Source organism: Chanos chanos, chromosome 15, assembly GCF_902362185.1.
Source record: "Chanos chanos chromosome 15, fChaCha1.1, whole genome shotgun sequence".
In the NCBI taxonomy this organism is placed as follows: Eukaryota; Metazoa; Chordata; class Actinopteri; order Gonorynchiformes; family Chanidae; genus Chanos; species Chanos chanos.
Window position 1 is genome coordinate 19384437 of NC_044509.1, and position 24079 is coordinate 19408515.

Here is a 24079-nt window from a genome sequence, read left to right on the forward strand (position 1 = left end):
GTCAACCACTGTTTCTGTCCAGAATGAAAAGTCCCACAGGAGGCTGGTCTGCTCCTGAACCCATGATGCTGTAGGTGACTGATTTCTTTAGCCCTGCTGGACTTGATCTAATTAACAAAGAAAAATAAAGGATCATGTTTAAATGATGAAAAAGCAGCAGGTCCTATTCGAGCACACCTTAAACTAACCCACACCTGCACTACCTGTTTGGGAAAAGGGCCTCCGTCATTCTCTGGAAAGTTGGGGGGGGGGGGGTCCTCTTTTTCTTTTCAGACTCCCTGATGACTTTGGAAACTCCAGAACTACAGGAGGTGGGGCAAACTCAGGCTGTGAAACCAAGGATGGAAAAGCTGATTAAGTTCAGTGGTTGATTAAGATCAAAGCAAAATCCATTCTTATGTACATTTCAGTTTGAAATCCAGCTTCATATGCAAGCGTAGATTATTTTTTATTGATGTGACATTTTACTTAAGTGTCAATACAAAAATATATGAACTTGTTAATGAAACGTGGAAAACAATATCTAAATAAAAGCTTTTTTTAATAAGGCCCCTGTTATCAAGGTGTTTCTTTGACTGCACAGTGCATTTAATGGTCTGTTTCTGTTTTCTTTGGCAAGAACATATCCCTGTCATTGAAACCATTCATCACACAGCAGAATTGTGAACACTGTTGTCTAAATATTTCACATGCATTGAATTTGTTTTATTTTATATAATATTTTATTTTGAGCCTTGCCTTTGATGGGCCTGTAATGGCCAATGCATGTTGGATGTCTATCAATTAGCCCTTCATTTAGACTTTTTTTTATTATGTTTTCAGTGTGTTTTTGTATGCTCCATTTGAAGAGTGCATATTAATTTAGTTGCACAATAGTGCAATGACATTAAAGGTTATATGGGCCTACCACTGCTGTATTATACACCATGCAACACCTAACAAGTTTGTGTGTTTATCAAAATATAGCCTAAATATTACATATAGGTATTAGCATTTGAAAGACCAATTCATCAGCTAACGACTGTGGTCATGTGGATGCCTGACAACTTCCATCTAACAGCTGTATTCGGACATTTGCAGGAGTTTTCAGGTCCGCATAACAAAGTTCTGCAGGCATCCGAATACCTCCGGCAAACAGCAGGTTTGGCGGAAGTTTACTTTGTCCGGATATTTCCAGATACACCACTCTTCACACAGTGCTACTGGGTCTTGCCATCAGTTCAACTGATGGTCTTGTTGTTTAGACTAATACAATGATGGGAAAAATGAAAATTCGAACATCTTATACTGTAGAATCTGGATCCATAAATTAACAAGTCTTAACCATGTAAATTCTTGCCCTGAAACATGGTGATCTAGGTGAGACATTAAGAAAATAAGCTACACCAAGTTTTGCGATACGTTGCGAGACGACTTTGACATGACAGGGTTTTTGTTGAAGAAATAATATGCTCCCTTAAGATAATCATTGTAGCGAAGAGGAGGTCAGTGAGGTCCTGTGGCCCGGTGGCAGCTGTAGTCTAAAGGTTAGAGAACCAGGCTTGTGAGGGTCACCCGGTTCAATTCCCAGGCCCAACATCCACGGCTGTGTGCCCTTGAGCAAGTCGTTAGCAGTTTGCCCCAAGGAATGCTGCCCACTGCTCCTGCGTCTGGTGTGTGTGTTGGATGGTGTTACGTCCCCGCGAGTAAAATCTAGGGACTGGGGGAGGTAACATAATAAAAAACTCAAAAAGAAAACAGGGATATGTGGATTGTTAATTTATTAAGCCAAGAAAAGAGAAAGAAAGGGGTTACAACAAAACCAAAAGTAATATTCAAAACTACTTAATCACGTCATCCGAATTAAACACACAGCGTAACTGCTGTAACCAGCCAATATACACACAGGGATGAAACACACAGCGATATATCCCTGTTACAAGACACACGCACACACGCACACCCGCGCACGCGCGCACACAGCATTAATCCTGCCGTCTGGCCCACTGGCCCCGTCTATCGGTCTTCCCAGGACTTTTAAAACAGCCGGTTCCGGTGAACAATTAAGCACCCGCGCTGTTAACCATTCATGGCGACAATGAGGACAGGGTAGGGCGGTGCCTGGAGAGAGACATGGAGAGAGAAAAAAAACACACCCCAACACCACAGCCGTAACACCCCCTTCCATAAGAGCGAACAGATATTTCGCTATAAATATACAAATGACATCACATAAACACAAACCTAACATGTACACCATTTCATTTTTTTTTTTTTTTTTAAAAAATGGACACTTTTACCCACGAGACAGTGCGTCAGCAACAACATTGTCTGTCCCTTTTTTATGTCTGATTTCAATGTTGTAGCCCTGCACCAGTAGAGCCCAACGCATCAACCGTTGGTTATGGTTGTACATCTGGGACAAGAAAACAAGGGGATTATGATCAGTGTACACAATTACAGGAGATGAACTGGAGCCAACATACACTTCGAAGTGCTGAAGGGCAAGTAGCATGGCTAAGGTTTCTTTTTCAATAGTGGAGTAGTTCAGCTGATGACGTTTGAACTTGACTGAGAAATAGCATACAGGATGGCACACGTCACCGTCCCCATCTTGCAGTAACACAGCACCGGCTCCAGTGGCACTAGCATCAACCTCCAGTTTGAAAGGAAGAGAGAAGTTAGGTGCAGCCAGGACCGGAGCACTACAGAGGAGAGACTTAGCAGCATCAAAGGCATGTTGACATTCATCATTCCATTCAAAAGGAACAGCAGGACTACACAATTTGGTGAGGGGAGCAACAACCACAGAGAAGTTTCTACAGAAACATCGGTAATAACCAGCCATGCCTAGAAAACGACGCAGTTCACGTCTGGTAGTGGGAACTGGGTAGGACAGCACTGCTGTGACTTTGGCATCTACTGGACGGACCTGCCCCTGACCAACCTGCTTCCCCAGGTAAGTGACTGTGGCCTTACCGAACTCACACTTGGCAAGATTAAGGGTGAGGGAGGCCTCGGCAAGTCGCTGGAACACCATAGTTAAACTGGCAATGTGGTCTGCCCAGTTGTTTGAGTACACCACTACATCATCCAGGTAGACATTACAATGGGGAACACCCCCCAACACCAGGTGCATCAAGCGCTGAAATGTGGCAGGGCGCATTCCTCATGCCGAATGCCATAACTGTGTACTGCAGGAAATGGTCAGGTGTCACGAATGCAGAAATGTCAGATGCTCTGGGTGTTAAAGGAACCTGCCAGTACCCTTTTAGGAGATCAAGCTTCGTGATAAACACTGCTGGGCCAATGCTGTCAATGCAGTCCTCCATACGAGGCAACGGGAATGAATCTGGCACAGTAACTGCATTAACCTTACGGAAATCTGTACAGAAACGATGGGTGCCATCAGACTTGGGAACTAGCAAGCATGGGGAACTCCAGGGACTGCAACTGGTTTTGGCTAAACCATTTTCTACCAAGTACTCAACCTCTTTCTTCATTATTTCCCTCTTCTGTAAAGGACAGCGGTAAGCATGTTGTTTAATGGGAGCAGCACTACCAGCATTGATGTCATGGCATATTACATTTGTGCGTGATGGTACGTCATTAAACAAAGTGGGGTAGGAGTGAAGTAAAGTGACTACATCATCCCTCTGACACTTGGGAAGATAGGATAAGTGGGTTTCTATTTTAGACAGACACTCAGAATTCAAAAACCTACCACACTGCTGACCATCAGTTGGCCCTCTCAAGCCATCCTCAGACAAAGATCCTACACAAACCAAGGAGGCAGATGTCTTACCAGGGGCAGCAGTCTCCGGAGTTTTTTCCTGCTCCCCCTGAGCAGCTTCCCTGGAATGATAGGGCTTGAGCATGTTAACATGGCACAACCGTGTCTTTTTTCTCCGTTCAGGGGTGTAGATAACATAATCTGTGTCAGACACTTTACTTTTCACCACATACGGGCCTGAGAAACGGGCAGTAAGAGCAGACCCAGGCATTGTCAATAGGACCAAAACTTGATCACCAGGCTGAAACTGTCGCTCAACTGCTTTCCTGTCAAAGCGCTTCTTCATACTCTCCTGCGAGGAGGAGAGGGCTTCTTTTGCCAGAGAAAATGCATGATGCAGACGTTCCTTACATTGAGAAACAAAATCTCGCACGCTAGATTTTGGAGAAGCACTCAACATAAATTTCTCTTTTAATACCTTGAGTGGGCCACGAACATTGTGACCGAATACCAGTTCAGCTGGGCTAAACCCAAGGGACTCTTGTTTTGCATCCCGAATGGCAAAAAGAACAAAAGGGACCCCCTCATCCCAGTTTTTCCCCGTATCAAGACAGTACTTCCGTAGCATCGACTTCAACGTTTGGTGCCAACGTTCAAGTACGCCCTGTGACTCTGGGTGATATGCACTAGACACTGAGTGAGAAACACCCAAAGATTGCAAAGTCTGCTTAAAAATTTTGGAGAAAAAAAAAAAAAAAAAAAAAAAAAAAATAAAAATAAAAATTTTGGAGAGGAAATTAGTCCCTTGGTCTGTCTGCACTTTCTTCGGTAAACCAAAGGTGGTAAAAAACTTGGTCAAAGCATTTGAGACAGCTGATGCTGTGATTTTCCGCAAGGGAAAAGCCTCTGGAAATCGGGTGGAAACACACATTGCAGTTAATAAAAACTGGTTTCCAGACTTTGTTCTAGGCAATGGGCCAACACAATCGACAATGACATGCTCAAAGGGTTCACCAGCAGAAGGTATGGGGTGCAGAGGGGCTGGAGGCACCACCTGATTAGGTTTTCCCACAATCTGGCAGGTACGGCAAGTCTTACAGAAGCGCACAACATCAGTCTTCATTCCTGGCCAAAAGAAATGTCTCAGGATCCGATCATATGTTTTAGTAACACCTAGATGACCAGACCACCAATGCTCATGTGCTAGTTCAAGTACATGCTGCCGATAACCAACAGGAATGACTATCTGATATACCGTGCCCCAGTCCTCACCAAAATCATCTGCTGCTTCACCTGGTCGTAAAACCCACTTGCGCATCAACATGCCATTATCCACAAAAAATGACTGCTTTTCCCTGCACTCGCTAATGTCCGTAATAACTGCTGTGAAACACTTGGCTAAGGACGGATCATCTTTCTGGGCCTCAATGAGTGCCTCACGGGTCAGTGGTAGTGATACCCCAGGAGCAGTAGTAGATTCTGTCAAACCTCTAGGCTTTCTTCCAGTGGGGTTCAACTCACCAACTGGTAGCAGCCTTTCCTCTGACAAGACAGAAGCAAACAAGGAATCAGACAAATCAACATCTGGGGCCTGCCTACTGGCTTGAGCTCTCGTCAGCACACTAACTGCAAAAACATCTGGATAACACAGAGCCAGGTCATCATGTCCGCCCACAGAAATAGGCGCATCAACTACTACAGGAGCAGGAAAAACTTTACCCCCAGCGATGTCATTTCCCATAATAAAGTCAATGCCGTCAATAGGAAAACGAGTGAGAACCCCTACTGGGAAGAAGCCAGTGATCAAATTAGATTTCACATGAATACGGTAGAGGGGTGCAGGCACGAAATCCATCCCAATACCTCTCACTATTGTACTCATGCCACAGGCAGATGTAGCACTCAAGGGCAGGACACTGGAGAGAATGAAAGACTGTGAGCCACCGGTGTCTCGCAACACTGTGACTGGACGCTGGTCCTCAGACTTTCCTGTGAGAGACACAAATCCAGTGAATGTGAAAGGCTTAAAACACTCATCAGACACTTTTTGAGCGGCAGACTGATCACTGGGAGACACTGTTTTAATTACCCCCACACCCTTCGGCTGCCTTGAAGCTGAAGCCTGCTGTCTTCGTTTTAATGCCATGCAGTCTGCAACTACATGACCAGGCTTATGACAAAAAAAAACACTGTTTCTCAGCCTTAGCACCTGATGAAGATACATGGGCCTGTGCGTCACCAGATCTATGGGTAGAACCACGATGGGTAGAAGAATCAGGTTTATTAAACACATTTTTGTGAGTGAGAGCAAACTCATCCGCCAGAGTGGCTGCCTGCTGTAGTGTAGTTACTTTCTGTTCATTTAAATAAACCACAGTACGCTCAGGCACACAGTTTTTAAATTCCTCTAACAATACCAGCTCACGCAATGAGGCCAGGTCTTCAGCCTTACATGCTGCACACCACCTGTCGAAGAGGATCCCTTTCTCTCTAGCAAAGTCAACATAAGTCTGGCTTGAACTTTTCCTAAGACCTCGGAAACGTTGTCTGTATGCCTCTGGCACTAGCTCATACACTCGCAAAATAGCACTTTTTACTCTCTCATAGACAAGACTGTCCTCAATCGAGAGAGAAGAACAAGCTTCCTGAGCCTTACCAACAAGCTTACATTGTAAAAGTATTGCCCAAACATCTTTAGGCCAATGCAGAGCAGCAGCGATGCGCTCAAACGCGCCAAAATAGGACTCAACCTCAGATTCTCGAAAAACCGGGACCAAAGAAATATTTTTACTCACGTCAAATGTAGCAGCAGGATCGCATGACAACCGTTCGCCCACGTTAGAAATCATCGCTGAGGTAGGCTTAAAGTCTGCTTCACCCCTCTGCAACTCTAACTGACGCATTCTGATAGCTGTGTCCGCCTCCAATTTCTTTATCTCCAACTCCCTCCGGAGTTGAAATTCGCGCTCTTCTCTACGAGCCAGCAACTTTTCCTGCGCCTCCAATTGAAGACGAGCTAGACGCACTTTTAGCCGGGCATCTAGCCTAGAGCCAGAAGACGAGCCCACAGAGAGAGGATCAAACCGCGGCAAGGTGAACGGCTTTCCTTCCACCTCGCTCTTCTCTAAACCGGGAGTAAGAGTAACCGGCTGCGACTCGGTCGCTTGTCCTTCCTGGAATTCAAAGGAGATTTCGCCCGAGGGTTCCGCCATACTAATACGGCCCTCGCCTATGGACACTGCTGCCATAGCCCCAGCCACCGAATCGACATGTGAAGTGATGATACGTTTTTCCATTAACCCATTTAAAACAACAGCTTTCAGTTCCTTCTTAACAAGGGAAGTCGAGAAAGGAATACCATAGTGCTCGGCGATTATACATAAGTCAGTTTTCCGACAATCATCAAGCTGACTCAGAGTAGGATTAAGCACAAACTCCTCCAAATTAAATGCCGCCATACTCACCACGAAACGAAACCGAATACGTAGATCAAAGTTAATAAAACTAACGCCAAGCTAAGCTAAAAACAAGTAGCCTAGCTAGAACACCTCATCGATATGGATGACTTTAACTCACTTTCACTTTACTTCCACGCAATAACGCTATTGTCAGATGTCACACACACAACAGACAAATACCAAGCCAAGCCTTACCAGAAAAACTGCCCCCAGATCCTGCCTAACCCAAACTATACCTACCTATCTTCTGGAGCGTGCCGGGCTCGAGGCAACTTGAAAGGCTTAACATCAGCGGCCGAAGCCCTGAAACGCCTACCCCCGCCGGAGAACTTGATCCCCGCCCAGGATTTACCCCGAAAATAAGAAAGGCAAAATAATAAACGAGTGCCCGAAGGAGAGGCTGGTACAACCTAGCTGGACACTCACCTACCTAATCCGAGGGAGCTGTTTCAATGCCTAACGAAGGCTAATCAATAGATAAAATATTAACAGTAACAAAAACACTAATTCAAAAAATCCGCTCACCAATCACGTTCAGTCTCCCGGACGAGCCCCCAAATATGTTACGTCCCCGCGAGTAAAATCTAGGGACTGGGGGAGGTAACATAATAAAAAACTCAAAAAGAAAACAGGGATATGTGGATTGTTAATTTATTAAGCCAAGAAAAGAGAAAGAAAGGGGTTACAACAAAACCAAAAGTAATATTCAAAACTACTTAATCACGTCATCCGAATTAAACACACAGCGTAACTGCTGTAACCAGCCAATATACACACAGGGATGAAACACACAGCGATATATCCCTGTTACAAGACACACGCACACACGCACACCCGCGCACGCGCACACACAGCATTAATCCTGCCGTCTGGCCCACTGGCCCCGTCTATCGGTCTTCCCAGGACTTTTAAAACAGCCGGTTCCGGTGAACAATTAAGCACCCGCGCTGTTAACCATTCATGGCGACAATGAGGACAGGGTAGGGCGGTGCCTGGAGAGAGACATGGAGAGAGAAAAAAAACACACCCCAACACCACAGCCGTAACAGATGGGTTAAATGCAGAGGACAAATTCACTGCTCACTGTTCACAGTGTGTGCGTGCAATCACAGAAACTTAAAACTCTAGGGGCTGCATGTGAGATAAGGAAGGAGCCTCTGCCAGGGTGTTGTAGTCATTAACAACGCATGTAGATGGTGCCCCACCACAAAGAGATGAGGTAATGTGTATCCTTTTTTGGGGAATTGATACGAATATGTACAAGAATCGGTGCTTTGTGAGAATGCATCAGTCACTCTCCGGGACCTGACTCAGTTTGTTGTATGCCTTTTGAACTATACAATAAACTTATACTTCATCTGACTCAACATTGGACTCCTATTGTTTCGTCTTAGGACAGGTACCAGTGTGGTGTTGGGACTCAGTCACATCTGGCCCAGGCTGAGAATTTTCACCCACATTTGACTGGCGGGAAGCTGACCGCTTGGACGGATCTGCTCCTTGGATCGACGGTGCCCAACCAAAAAAGGTAAGCAGAGCCTTTTTCCAAAACTCTGCATTGAACTGTCGAGACTGAGAGCAGTGGATCCGCCCAGGCCGAGGCATTATCTAGCCTCTCCTCTAAAGAATCTAAATTATAACAGAGTCCGATGCAGTAATTTGTGAGTGTGAGATCATGGGTTGGTTTTCTTTGTTTTCTTTGCTGCTTTGCTGTCTTTACTTTGTCTTCTTTGTTTTGTTTTTTTGTCCACCACTAAGACTATCTGTGGAGGGACAGGTGCCTCCATATATATATATATATATATATATATATATATATATATATATATATATATATATATATATATATATATATATATATATACACACACACACACACACACACACATATATATATATATATATATATATATATATATATTTTTTTTTTTATCTCTCTCTTTTTTGTACGGATCAGTTGTAAGATATTTCAGGCGACCCCAAGGTTGGGAAACACTGGTATAATGAGAGAGACACTGACTCTGCATGGGGGAGAAAAAGACCTCAGACAGTGGGGCAGCTTTAGTCCATTTGTATTGAGGGACAGGTTTACCGTAGCCGGACTTACAGTTCAGGGTCTCATTCCCTCGCAGTATAGGATCTCCTGTCATCGAGCATGCAGGGGTGAAGGGAGGGACTGGAAAAGCCAGAGAGACAGGTCACACTCAAACTGACCCTACCAACAAAATAACACCACAGTAATTAGTATTCTTCTAGGCAATGGCTTCTTAATAATGTACTGCAGATAAGTAGGTTCTGAGCACCATTTTGTTCATGTGATTTCACACTGTACTATATTTACTGCTGGTTAATTACATATAGCAGACTTCCAGCATAGGTTTATGGGCTGTTTTGTTTTTGTTTTTTATTGTTGTTGTTGTTTTTTTTTTTTCTTCTTCAAACAATGTGCTTTATGTGCGTTAGGGCAAATTGTCTCTTTATTGTGATTGACCCACAGACAGATATTACAGTCATGAAACAGACTATTTGTTTTTAATCCAGCTGTATTTATCCTGATTAGAATTTGTATTTTTCCTTTCATAATTAATCTCATGGTCATTTCAAACCAGCAGTGTATCATCCATTATGGTCCTGTCTGTACAATAACATTCATCGACATCATCATCATAATCGCTGTCATCATCATTAGCCTCATTAGTGAAAATAGCAGTGAAAACATTAGCAGTGTCCCGAAAACATTCATTTCACAGACTCCTAGAAGAAACACCATATGGATGGTTACTGTAAAGCTGAATTCTGTAACCGAAACAGACGTTTCCCGTACCCTTTACATTGAGTCTTAGTTCCCGGAGCTCCTGTAATGAGGATGTCACACAGGTACCGTCCTGAGTCTGACTCCTGAGTGTTGTTGATATAACTGGAAAGGTTGGTGGAGGGCATACGGTTCCTGAACTCAGGACTCCCAATGCCAATCTCGCCTGCGGTGTAGGAGATGATCTACATAGCCAAACAAATAGAACTACACAGTCAATATCCACACTTTTTTTTTTTTTTACTTGGCTATTTAAGCTGTTGAATCAAAAAGGTTATATTTTGGGCTGACAAGTGGCACAGATTGTTAAGAGACTGTCCAACATGGCAGAGATGTATCTAGAAATCATGGGGGTCACACACCACTGTCGATAGGTGCGGAAAAAAACATTCATTCAATAAAATGCGTAGCGTCCGTATTTACACTAAGTATGTGACGGAAAGACGAGGCATTGATCACTTAAACATAAATATGATTTTACAAGACAAAGTTGGAAAGGGAGGAAACCTTTCAGTCTCATTTAATGTTACAAGCCACTGTCAGTCACCGATCATATGCATTATATAGGCCCACAGTTAATGTTAATGGGCATTGGGTCCTTTATGTTGTACTTTTATTTTGGAAGCGTAAAACCAAGAGCAAGTGTGATTAAAAAATAAGGGGTGAAGAATTTCGGGCTGTTGCTCAGCTTCCAGATTAGTAAGACAGTTTCTCCCAACACCTTGTGAATCTGGCTTCTCCTTTCCTTGCGCTTCTAAATTCATAAGACGGAATCCGCATTCTACATTGACATTGCTGAAAATAAAAATTTCCAAAATTTGTGTAAATTCTTGATTTTCTGAGCATCCTATCTCCTTTTGGTGGAGAATGTGTGTGCCAAGTTTCGAAGCCCTGGCTCAATCTGGCTTCAGTTCAAAGGCATTCTTCTAACAAGGGAACTGGTTGTTGGATGACCATGACAGGGAGATAACAGCCTTGCATTGAATTAAAATGGATTTTACACCAAGTAAATAGAAATATTTAGCTTTACAAGGTTAATCTTATTGTTTAGGAAGGTTAGCCTCTTCCACTGCAACCTGCTACCATCCTTGGGCCAGGCATCAAGACATCTTCTGGAGAAGTGCCCCCCTTGCACAAGGCGTCCGCCTTCACCTTAAGAAAGGCGGTAAAGGGGAACAGCGCTTCGCTGTTCCTTCGTTGGTCACTGATTTCTGGAGCAGGATTCCTTCTCCTCACCTTTAAAAAGGCGGTCGGTGGGATTGCAGCCTGCTCCTCTTGTCTCCATTGGTCTTCAGGAGCAGGGTCCACCCCACTTAGAGCCTGCCGGGTCCTTGCCCCAACAGGGACGGTTGAGGGTGGATGCACCAGCTCACGCTTCCCTCTGCACAGATCTTCCACAACCATGGTTCAATCACGGAGAACTCTATCAATCTCCATTGAATCCCACCTCTGACATCGATGTAATGACTTACAGTTTATGTCATTATCATTATAACAAAACTTTGTTTTCTTGAGATAATGACATAATTAATTAGCGATCTCCAACAATCTCGAGAAAACAAAGTTTCGTTACTTTGTAATAATGACATAGACAGGTTGAGATCTCGAGAATAGCTAACACTGTGATCAAAATGCTCAAGTCTATGACCTACTATTAAGCAACATATTATTAGCACTACTATAACCATGTCACAGCCTGCACCTCCATTTTGGACTTTTAGTTTGACATGTCTTTGTGCGCCTGTTCTCTGTCTGTCTCCGCCCCTCACCTGTTCCCGTTTGTCTAATTATTAACCTTGTTAGTTTTACCCAATCCTGTTTTGCCCTGTTTAGTTTCCCTCTGTATTTAAGTCCTAGTGTTTGCCTTGTCTTTTGTCTATCGTTGTTTGTGTTAGTTTGCACAACTGTCATGCTGCACCTTTTTGTTATTGGTTCGTTCCTGTTCTGCACATGTAGTTTGATCTTCAGTTCCAGTAAAGTCCTCCTTTTTTCACTATCATCATCGTGTCTTTGCACTTGGGTCCTGCACCACACCACCAGCGTGACACCCTGGAAGAAATATATGACAGCATTAGGGAAATGAACAGTGACAAATCTCCAGGACCAGATGGGTTTACCTCAGAGTTTTATAAAAAATTCTCAAAACAATTAGCTCCATTGCTATTAGTTATGTTTCATTGAACCTTTAGCCATTATGCTGAAAACTTCAAGATACATGCAGGGTATACGTCGGGGAAGTATGGAACATTGGGTTTCTCCATAAGCAGATGACCTGCTACTTTATATAGCTTATGCAGGGGCAGATACCCTATCATCTCTCACCCGAAAGTTTCAATTATCTTGGGATTAACATTGCCCTCTCTCTGACAAAATCATTCTTCAAGCAGCTCGATACAATTATTCTCTTGTTTGTATGGGCAGGCAAGATGGCGAGAATAAAAAAAGCGCTCTGCAGACGGCAAGGGGGGATTGTGGACTAGGCCTGCCTAATGTTGTGTTTTACTACTGGGCAGCAAATATACAAAGAATATACAAGAATATATCGAATATATTCTTGGCTATACAAGAGTGAGCTGGACTGGTGTAAAATGGAATCCCTCTCCTGTCACACATTCTCACTTGCAGCTTTGATACTGTTACGTGCGCCACGCTGTACGTTTTATTTGTGTGCCTTGTTTCGTTTGCGTCTCTCTCTCTCTCTCTCTCTCTCTCTCTCTCTCCTGACACAGGTTCCCATCTGGCCTGATATTGCCCCCCCCCCCCCCCCCCCCCCGCCTCCCATTCGACCAACCAGGGAGGGGGTGCCCCTCATGGTTTAACCAACTGGACGTGGAGCGCCAACATTTAAAGATGCTGTGTTTCAGATTACGATCTCGTTGTTTGCCTTCGTGCCTTTTGTGTTTTTTCTGCTATAATTACAAACTTGCCATTCTGTCTATGACCCTGAATTTTCATTTATTGACTTTGTTTGTGGATTGCGCTCTGGCTTCGGTGTTTTGGTTATATATATATATATATATATATATATATATATATATATATATATATATATATATATATATACAAACAAGCAAAAAAACATTTGTGTATATTTATTCATGTCCAAGCTGTGCCTACATTTTCTATCACATGTGTGGACATGATTTAGCAGCTTGGTGGTAGGCAACTGTTAAGGTAGCTCTTTTGTCTTTATTGAACAAAAGGTAGAGTACACAGCAAAAGAAGAGAGGAGGTCATCAGAGGCACCCAGACAGAGTCTTGATGGTGGAAGACTAGACTACAAGGTCTCACACACACACAGATATACCTGTGCAGCCTAGGACCTTTGACCTTGACGCCCATAGATAATGAGAATTTCTAAAACTGTGGGGCAGGTGTGTGACAGCTTGGTTGATAAACCAATGCTTAAGTGAGAGATAACGAATGCATGTCTGTAACATAAGATGAAAGAGTATGTCCACACATTCCATTCTCTTAACAAGATATATTGTGATCGTGCTTTACCACGACCCCTCTCGAGTCCTACTAATTGCCACACTACACCACACTGCACCACACTGCACCACAATACACCACACTGCACCACAATACACCACACTGCACCACAATACACCACACTATACCACACTATACCACACTACATCACACTACACCACACTGCACCACACTACATCACACTATACCACACTGTACCACACTACACCACAATATACCACACTGTACCACACTACACCACACTGTACCACAATACACCACACTACACCACACTGTACCACACTGCACCACAATACACCACACTACACTACCCTGTACCACACTACACCACACTACATCACACTACACCACACTGTACCACACTATACCACACTGTACCACACTGTACCACAATACACCACACCACCCCACACTACACCACACTACACCACACTATACTACACTATACTACACTATATCACATTATACCACACTGTACCACACTACACTACACTATATCACACTATACAACACTGTACGACACTGCACCACACTGCACCACCCTGTACCACACTACACCACACTGTACCACACTGTACCATACTACAGCACACTGTACCACACTACACCACACTGTACCACACTACGCCAAACTATATCACACTACACCACACTGTACCACACTACACCACACTACACCACACTGCACCACACTATAGTACACTACACCACACTATACCACACTACATCACACTGTACCACATCACACTACACCACACTGTACCACACTACAGCACACTGTACCACACGACACCACACTGTACCACACTACACCACACTATATCACACTACAGCACACTGTACCACACTATACCACATTACACCACACTATACCACACTACACCACACTATATCACACTACAGCACACTGCACCACACTACAGCACACTGTACTACACGACACCACACTGTACCACACTATATCACACTATATCACACTGCACCACACTGTACCACAATACACCACACCACACCACACTACACCACACTGTACCACACTACATCACACTACACCACACTGTACCACACTACACCACACTATACTACACTATACTACACTATATCACACTATACCACACTACACCACACTATACCACACTGTACCACACTACACTACACTATATCACACTATACCACACTGTACGACACTGCACCACACTGCATCACCCTGTACCACACTACACCACACTGTACCACACTGTACTACACTACAGCAAACTGTACCACACTACACCACACTGTACCACACTACACCAAACTATATCACACTACACCACACTGTACCACACTACACCACACTACCACACTGTACCACACTACGGCACACTGTACCACACTACCACACTGTACCACACTGTACCACACTACGGCACACTGTACCACACTACCACACTGTACCACACTACACCACACTGCACCACACTATAGTACACTACACCACACTATACCACACTACACCACACTGTACCACACGACACCACACTGTACCACACTACACCACACTGTACCACATTACACCACACTGTACCACACGACACCACACTATACCACACTGTACCACACTACACTACACTGCACCACACTGCACCACACTATAGTACACTACACCACACTGTACCACACTGCACCACACTATAGTACACTACACCACACTATACCACACTACCACACTCTACCACACTACGGCACACTGTACCACACTGTACCACACTACCACACTGTACCACACTACACCACACTACACCACACTGCACCACACTGTACCACATTACATCACACTGTACCACACTACACCACACTATACCACACTACACCACACTACATCACACTACATCACACTGTACCACACTACATCACACTACACCACACTGTACCACACCACACCACACTACAGCACACTGTACCACACTACTCCACACTACACCACACTATACCACATTACACCACACTATATCACACTACATCACACTACATCACACTACACCACACTGTACCACACTGTACCACACTACACCACACTGTACCACACTGTACCACACTGCACCACACTGCACCACAATACACCACACTACGTACCACACTGCACCACAATACACCACACTACACCACCCTGTACCACACTGTACCACACTATACCACACTACACCACACTATATCACACTATACCACACTACACCACCCTGTACCACACTGTACCACACTATACCACACTACACCACACTATATCACACTATACCACACTGCACCACACTACACCACACTGTACCACTGTCGTGGAGTGACGTGATTCATGGATGATTTAAAAAAAAAAAAATGACTGGCTCCGCCGCAATAGCACTTAAGTGCAATGGTGTTTTATTTACAGTGTTTCCCAAACAGCCCGACAAAGCAAAATTCCGTGACAAAAATCCAAAAAGTGCAAAATACGTATTTAGGTTCACAAAACAAAAGACGAAGCAAAACCAAAGAATTCAAATTTACATATATATATACAAACGCGATTTAATGTACACGACTCTCAGCGGTCCTACCATGACCGAGTCCTCCCAAGAACTACCTCTAGGTACCCGGGGCTCTTCTTCTACCCTAAGCCCCGCCCCTAACTCATACCATGGTGGCGGACTGACAACCAAATAGATTTTTCCTTCTTTTTCCCCCTTTTATAATTTCTAAGGCACTTTTAAAAATCACATTTAATTTATACACCCACGTTGATGATAAAAGCTCATAATATTTAAAATAACAATTTCCATAATCCATTTCATTAACATATTTCATGTTCGGTCACTCTTCCATGGTTTGCCCACCAGCTCGTGGCGAGAAAGAGCCACCCACCGAGCTTTGAAAACCGTCAGGAAAATTACAATTTAGTTTGGCCTTTTGCAGTGTCCGTAGCCAGGAACTTCAACAGTTAACACGGAAGACAGTGGACGAACATAGCGCACATTTACAAACTTACACAACAACGACTGACGAAGATCTTCGAAAACAACAAACAGATAAGACAATAATAAACTTGATTTTAAATGGATTTCTGAGTCTGTGTAGATTTTTGTTATGTAGGCAGAGTTTTGGTTACTGTGTATGACGGACCAGGATGAATTATGTCGTGGTTGTGATTGCGTGTATGCGAATGGAACATATTTAGCTGCTAATTCTGTGCGTGCACTCACAGAAGCGTCTAACTAGTAACGGGGAAGGGAATGTTATATGTTTGGGGGTCAACCAAAAGTGCTGCCGCGGTTACCGACAGAGCCCTCCGTCACAACCACACTACACCACACTACACCATAGTATACCACACTATTCAAGTTCAAGTTCAAGTTTATTTAGAGCCCAATATCACTGTTTACAGTCTCAAAGGGCTTTACAGGCCACAACAGTTAAATCAAAATATGACGGCACCCCCTGACTTAATCCTCATGGCGGGCAAGAAAAAACTCCCCAAAAACCCAAGAGGGAAATGGGAAAATGGGAGAAATCTTGAGGAGGACCACAGAGAGAGGAGACCCCTCCTTAGTCAGACAGGTGTGCAATAGGTGCCGACCACGTGGGCAGTTACAGCTGAAAGTAAATTGGGGCATGAACAAAGGGGATGGTGATGTAGACAGGAGGCTGACGGGGGATGGAAGATGATAACACCAGGATGGGTCAGTCCAGAGGGCGGGAGGAGTCAGGATCACTGGTGTCTCAGGAGTAGCATGTGTGGCTCGACAGAGAGAGAGAGAGAGAGAGAGAGAGAGGGAGAGAGAGAGAGAGAGAGAGAGAGAGAGAGAGAGAGAGAGCGAGAGAGAGAGGCACATTGTTAGATGTTCATTTCCACATAATGGTTAAGGTAAATATACATCGTGTGCCGAGTGCAGGCAGGGACTCCAGCAAGACTAACTAGTACAGCATAGCTAAAAGGGAGAGCTAGAAGGTAATATGGACATGATGGCACTCTGGGACACAAGGCGGCCACCCACTCCACAGTCAACAAACCTGAATGAACATGTTAAAGTGGGGGGGCGACAGCATCCAAACATCCCAGTTCACCAAACATTCTATGCCCGAGAACCCTCCAGATCTGCTCCTTTGCCTAGTAAAGAGCTATTAGCAAAAGGCTTGGCTAAACAGATAAGTTTTCAGCCTTGACTTAAACATAGAGACTGTGTCTGAGTCTCGAACATTAATTGGGAGGCTATTCCATAACTGTGGGGCTCTGTAAGAGAAGGCTCTGCCCCCTGCTGTAGCCATCATAACTCGAGGTACCAACAAATAGCCTGCACCTTTTGATCTAAGTAGGCGTGGTGGATCATAAAAGACCAGGAGTTCGCGCAGGTACTGTGGCGCAAGACCATTTAATACTCTATATGTTAATAGTAAGATTTTATAATCAATACGAGATTTGACTGGGAGCCAGTGCAGTGTGGATAAGATAGGGGTGATGTGATCATATTTTTTGGTTCTAGTAAGAACTCTGGCCGCTGCATTCTGAACTAACTGTAGCTTATTTATACACCTAGTAGAGCATCCAGACAGTAAGGCATTACAGTAGTCTAATCTAGAGGTAATGAAAGCATGAACCAATTTTTCAGCATCTTGAAATGACAATGCATTTCTTATCTTGTTAATATTTCCTGGTAATATTATCTACATGAGCTTCAAATGAAAGACTGGAGTCAATAATTACACCAAGATCTTTTACTGCCACACCTGATGAAAGAGAAAGGCCATCCAGAGTAACTATGTGGTCGGAAAGCTTACTCCTAGCTGCATGTGATCCTAGTACAAGTACTTCTGTTTTTTCAGTGTTGAGTGAGAGGAAATTCGTAAGCATCCAGTGCCTAATATCCTTTAGACATTCCTCAATTTTGTTAAGTTGGTGTCTCTCGTCTGGCTTCGCTGAGACATACAACTGTGTGTCATCAGCATAGCAGTGGAAGCTAATACCGTGTTTACGAATAACATTACCTAGAGGTAGCATATATAAAGAGAAAAGCAGTGGGCCTAAAACAGAACTTTGCGGGACTCCGAACTTTACCTCAGTATGTGCAGAGGACTCACCATTTACATCAACAAACTGATAACGATCAGTTAAGTAGGACCTAAGCCATAAGAGGGCCGTTCCCTTAACTCCAACAACATTTTCTAGTCTATCAAGGAGAATGGTATGATCAATGGTGTCAAAGGCTGCACTGAGGTCAAGAGTATTCCACACTACACCGTTCCTGCACTTTGTGGACTGTAGTTAATTTATATTGTAGCTTAATTTACGGTTCACAGGTAACTTCTTTTCTTTTTGTTTAAGGGGAAAACCATATTATAACATATATTCCATATCCTAAGGCTTATACACTACATCCTGACATGTGAAAAACCCATATTCTATACAGGCAAATATATAGGCTGATACCTATGCCCCTATGAAGTTAGATCAACGTTATTTTTGAATCCACTTGCTTTTAAACAAAATATCAGAACACCATTCAGCGATTTGTTGTTAAATGTGTACATTTTGACCCACTGTGATCGCCAACACAGTACCTAGGCTACATTGGGGGAAAACAAAAACAAAAACAACAAAAACATTGTCCTCTGGTTTTCAGTTGTGATGCTGCATTGGGAAAAAAAAAAACAACTCTTGATCTTGAAATACATCTGTATAAAGTAGTCAAACTACTTAGAATAAAAAAAGCTTACAAACAGTACCACAAACTATAATCTCCCAAGAAAAAAAAAACAAAAAAACATTTAAGCTACATGACTAGACCTCTGTCTTTGTTTGTAATAAGTGTGGTCGGCAGTTGTAGTGGGTTTCAAAATGAAGTCTCCAGCTGGGTGAAAACTATCAGGTCATTTCTGCTGTATCTGTTACTGCTTGATTCTGGTCAATAGCATACTCTGCTAGCGCTGTCAAAATCTTGGAAAAAGTGTTGGAAATAGAAAATGTTATAGAAACACAGTGTCCAAAATTCCTACAATATTTTAAAAAAATGGTTCCTCTGATAAAACATAAGGTGTTAGATGTAAAAAATAATAACCAATGGCTGGACCAACAACAATTGTGAGGCAATGAATCATGTCATCAAACTGACTTTTAGTTGGAAACCTCAAAAATTGCCTGATTTGATTACTAAATTACAGTCCAACTGAAATGGAGAGAGAACAGTTGTTTACCAAATTTATGAAAATTAAATGAATGAAAAACAAGCAATCTCTACCCTCCAGTGACGGCCATTTGGTGATTCCCAACGTACCCAAGCTTGCAAAAAAAACCAGGGCAAAAAAGATCTGCGAAGGCTGAGAAAACCCAAACTAAACGGAGAAAAAAGGCAACTCAATAGAAAGATGTGAAATTAGCTGATATATCATGCCTTGGATTTTATTTATCGTTCATCAGTGTTCATATTAGGAAATAAGACCAAAAAGCATTAAAAGTATTTCAAAACAGTTTGTATGCCATGTTCTGTGATGAAGAATTTGTGAAGTTTATGTGATGTTATCTGGAATGTGATATCATGTGGTACTGTAGTATTATGTGGTACAATGTGGTACAGTGTGGTGTAGTCTGGTACAGTGTGGTGCAGTGTGGTATAGTGTGGTGTTGTGTGGCACAGTGTGGTGTAGTGTGGTACAGTGTGGTATAGTGTGGTGTAGTGTGGTACAGTGTGGTGTAGTGTGGTGTGGTGTTGTACAGTGTGGTACAGGGTGGAATAGTGTGGTGTAATGTGGTATAGTGTAATATAGTGTGGTGTAATGTGGTACAGTGTGGTACGGTGTGGTGTAGTGTGGTATAGTGTGGTGTAGTGTGGTATAGTGTGGTGTAGTGTGGTACAGTGTGGTATAGTGTGGTGTCGTGTGGTACAGTGTGGTATAGTGTGGTGTTGTGTGGTACAGTGTGGTATAGTGTGGTGTAGTGTGGCACAGTGTGGTGTAGTGTGGTGTGGTGTAGTATAGTGTGGTGTAGTGTGGTACAGTGTGGTAAAGTGAGGTGTAGTGTGGTACAGTGTGGTATAGTGCGGTGCAGTGTGGTATAGTGTGGTGTAGTGTGGTATACTGAGGTGTAGTGTGGTGCAGTGTGGTACAGTGTGCTGTAGTGTGGTGCATTGTGGTACAGTGTGGTGCAGTGTGGTGCAGTGTGGTACAGTGTGGTGTAGTGTGGCAATTAGTAGGACCCCTAGTTTACCCAAATCATTCAAATGCAAGAAACTAATGATAGACTATGGCACTCTATTGGGAGGGAATGTTGATGTGTTACTCGTAGGCTACTTGGCAGGCTACACATAGCCTACTGAATGCCTTGAAGAGACAGAACTGATAATCACCAACTATCAACACGGAAATGAATGATAAGCAACTTGCCAAACGCAAGCTGATCTTGTAAGCAAACTATTTGCTTTGTGCAAGAAGCACCATCTAGCGATCATTATGTGTCAGTAACAGTGTCCTTGTCTAATGACTCCGTGATCTTTTGACTGCCTAGCCGCATTATAAGTAGGTAAAACCAGCACGGCGCTACTGGTGTTAAAGGTCAGCTGTTGTCAGAACATGACGTGGCCCCACTTAAAGAGCGTACGTTCTACAAGGTAAAAGAAGTCATCTGAAATTGGATAGTTCAGGTGTAAGACATTTTCTCCCAAGTTACAGTGGGGTCACATATTCTGACGACAGCTGTCAAAATATGTGACTCCTCTTCCCAAGGTCAGTCTGTTGACCTGAGTGATGAATGTTTTTTGGTCATTCATGGGAGGGTAAAAGAAGTCACCTGAAATGGTTTAGGTGGTGTGTCATGTATTTTCTCCCAAGTTACAGTGGGGTCACATGACTTAAATAACTCAAGATCTTGAGAAAATAAAGAAGAAAATAAGGCGTTAACATGGGAAAAAGGAATCAAAATTCAAATGTTAACTGATGGCATCTCAGGGCTTCCATAATAAAGGCTTAGCTGCTTTCAATGCTGTTGATTGCAGAGTAGCCTATTTGTGTATTTCAAACAGAACCAACAACTTATTAAGCTAACCTCACGCTAACAAGTTTAGGCCATCAGAATATTATCACGAAATATGGAAACTTCGTTTTCCCGTGTTGATGACATAATTAATTTGATATCTCAGGAAATCGGTACATTGTTTGTTTAGTTTTGTTATTTCGTTATAATAACATCAATAAGTCGACACCTCGGGATGCCAAAGAAAACAAAGATAAATAATATGTTATCACGAGAAAACGGAATCTAGATTAAATATAAATCCTTCGCACCTTAGGGCCTCCGTACTTCAACCAGCATTTGCAAACAGACTCCACACTGCATTCACCTTCATTTGTTTACATTCTGTGAGCTTGAGTGAGGGATTTTAAGCTGCCCAGTAGCAACAGCGCCTACCAGGGTCAAGTAAACTTCCTAACAGAAGAGTCCTATGGCTTCAATATCCTAGCAAAACAAAACTATCAGGCTCTTCTATTAGGAGGTTTACTACTTGTTCTGCATTTACTAACTCAGAGTTTTCACTAAAGCCGCTTTCTGGAATACCAACCAGCACGCTGCCTTCGTCTTATCCAGTTGTCATCTGAGTCAGCAAACCATGTAGGAGCAGTCTATTTACATATTGTTGTAGGCTGAACCCATCTTCTCACCTTTCACTGTAACGTATTGGATACAGCAGTGAAGCCAGATACCAGATACAGTGATGACGCAATTTCACCTTAAAACCTGCGGTGAAATCAAAATTCTTTCTCTCTGGCACTGGATATCCCTAGTGAGTGATCCTATCTGTATAAAGAGATGCCCGTTACTCTCTGGCCATGAATTTCTCGCGCATTAAGAGATTCTGTTACTCTGCAGAAAGAACAACCAAGAACAACTGTCACGACTCCGCTCAAAAGACGTGACAAAAAAGAAGGGCAGAACACGCACAGATCACATTAAGGACAAAGCAAATTTATTATCAGAGAAAAAACACCCATAATTTAACAATTAGTCAGCAGTATCAGTAGTGTAGGCAAGGTATGGATGTGTGTTAGAGAAGTGTGGGGGTGTTGTAATGCAACAACCAAAATCCTCAGGAAAAACTATCTGTATTAGATAGAGCATGCATGCTTTCTTTCTCTCTCTCTCTCTCTAATTTCCTCCGTCACATCACACACCTCAACATTGGGATTTCAGGATTGGCTGAGAGTTGGGTAGGAGTTTGGGTGTAGGGCCTAGTTGAGACTAGCTTTTAAGTTAGAGATCCTTTGTCTCTCTCCCTCGCACGCGCTTCTTGTTGCCCATCCCCACCCTCATTGGTGCCTAGCACAGACGCTTGTGCACTGCACGCACATACAACACCTACCTCTTGCCTGTGTGCCTGTGCACAGTCTCTCTCCCTCGCTCCTCCTTCTCTTCAGTGCACAGCTACGCACACACACACGCATACACACATTTCCTCTCTCACTCTGGCATCCACTCCTCATCTAATCCTACACTGTAAAACCTACACATTGCCTCACTACCTCTTATTGTCATTTGTGCCTTGATCATTCTATTTGCTGCTGATCATTGGTTGTACCATATCAGTATTGGTTGATACGTAGTGTTGATTATTTTGCTAATTTTAGTAGTTTAATTATAAAGTATTAAACACCAAAATTAATGGTTAATAATTTTATGAGACTGATTTATATGAGACTGAATTATATGAGACTGATTTGATAATCCTATTATATATGCATCTTTTCGTGCCTCTGTGTTAGGACTAAGTCCCACGGAAATTTTCATACCACAGACTAGGTTTTTTATTTTAGCAAGGGGCAGAACTAAGGACGAGGCTCCTAGCATGCCACATTGTCAAAGTTGTTTTTTGCCATGCCACAATTAAAAAGCGAGTAATATACATCAAATTAACCTTCTGGAGTTGGCAATCCCACAGACGGCATGAAACAGATATTTCGCCAAACCTCTTTGAAAACTCCGTGAGTTCTTGTCTCAGAAACATAAAAAACATCCTCCGAAACCTTCAACAACAATCACCGTTTGCCCGATGTTGGAACAACAGCTTGACAAACGGCAGCATGACATTGATTACTGACTTTGGGTCAGTGTTGTTTTGCAGATTGACTAATCTGCATTATGTCACAATCCAACCATTCAGCCTATTTCTGGTTGGCAAGACGTTGGCTTATGTCCAAAGGCCAACGTCTTTTATTTTGTTGTTATCCATTTGATGAATAGACAGTAATGTAGACTATGCAAATTAATAATGAACAGGTCATCATGTCATGTTATCCTGTGCAATGGCTAATTCTTCAAGACATGCCTATTCGTGAGCTGTAAGGTCTATACCAACATAACAGGGCCATGCCATAACAAGAGGAAATTATTGCTGATAACCAATTCATTGATTGATAAACATGTCTTAACCAATTGAAACAGATAGGCTACAAGTTGTTATAGATATCATCAATATTTATTGGAGTGTATAAATAAACGAATGGATGAATAAATAAGGACAGAGAGAGAGAGAGAGGGAGAGAGAGATTAACAGTAATGTCTTCAGGGACCGGATTCTAGCTCCTGGAAAACTACAAAAATAGGATTATTGT

At 43.0% G+C, this 24079-nt stretch overlaps 1 protein-coding gene across 1 annotated transcript in view; it reads left to right on the plus strand.

Annotated features, from left to right (window-relative positions):
• The window catches only part of LOC115828361 (Golgi phosphoprotein 3-like), a 206094-nt gene that overhangs the window by 106659 nt on the left and 75356 nt on the right, over positions 1–24079 (plus strand). Inside the window, exons 5-7 of the mRNA XM_030792316.1 lie at positions 5625–5673; positions 8646–8681; positions 19309–19311. Of these exons, the coding sequence (XP_030648176.1) occupies positions 5625–5673; positions 8646–8681; positions 19309–19311 (88 nt within the window). The remainder of the gene's footprint in view (positions 1–5624; positions 5674–8645; positions 8682–19308; positions 19312–24079) is intronic.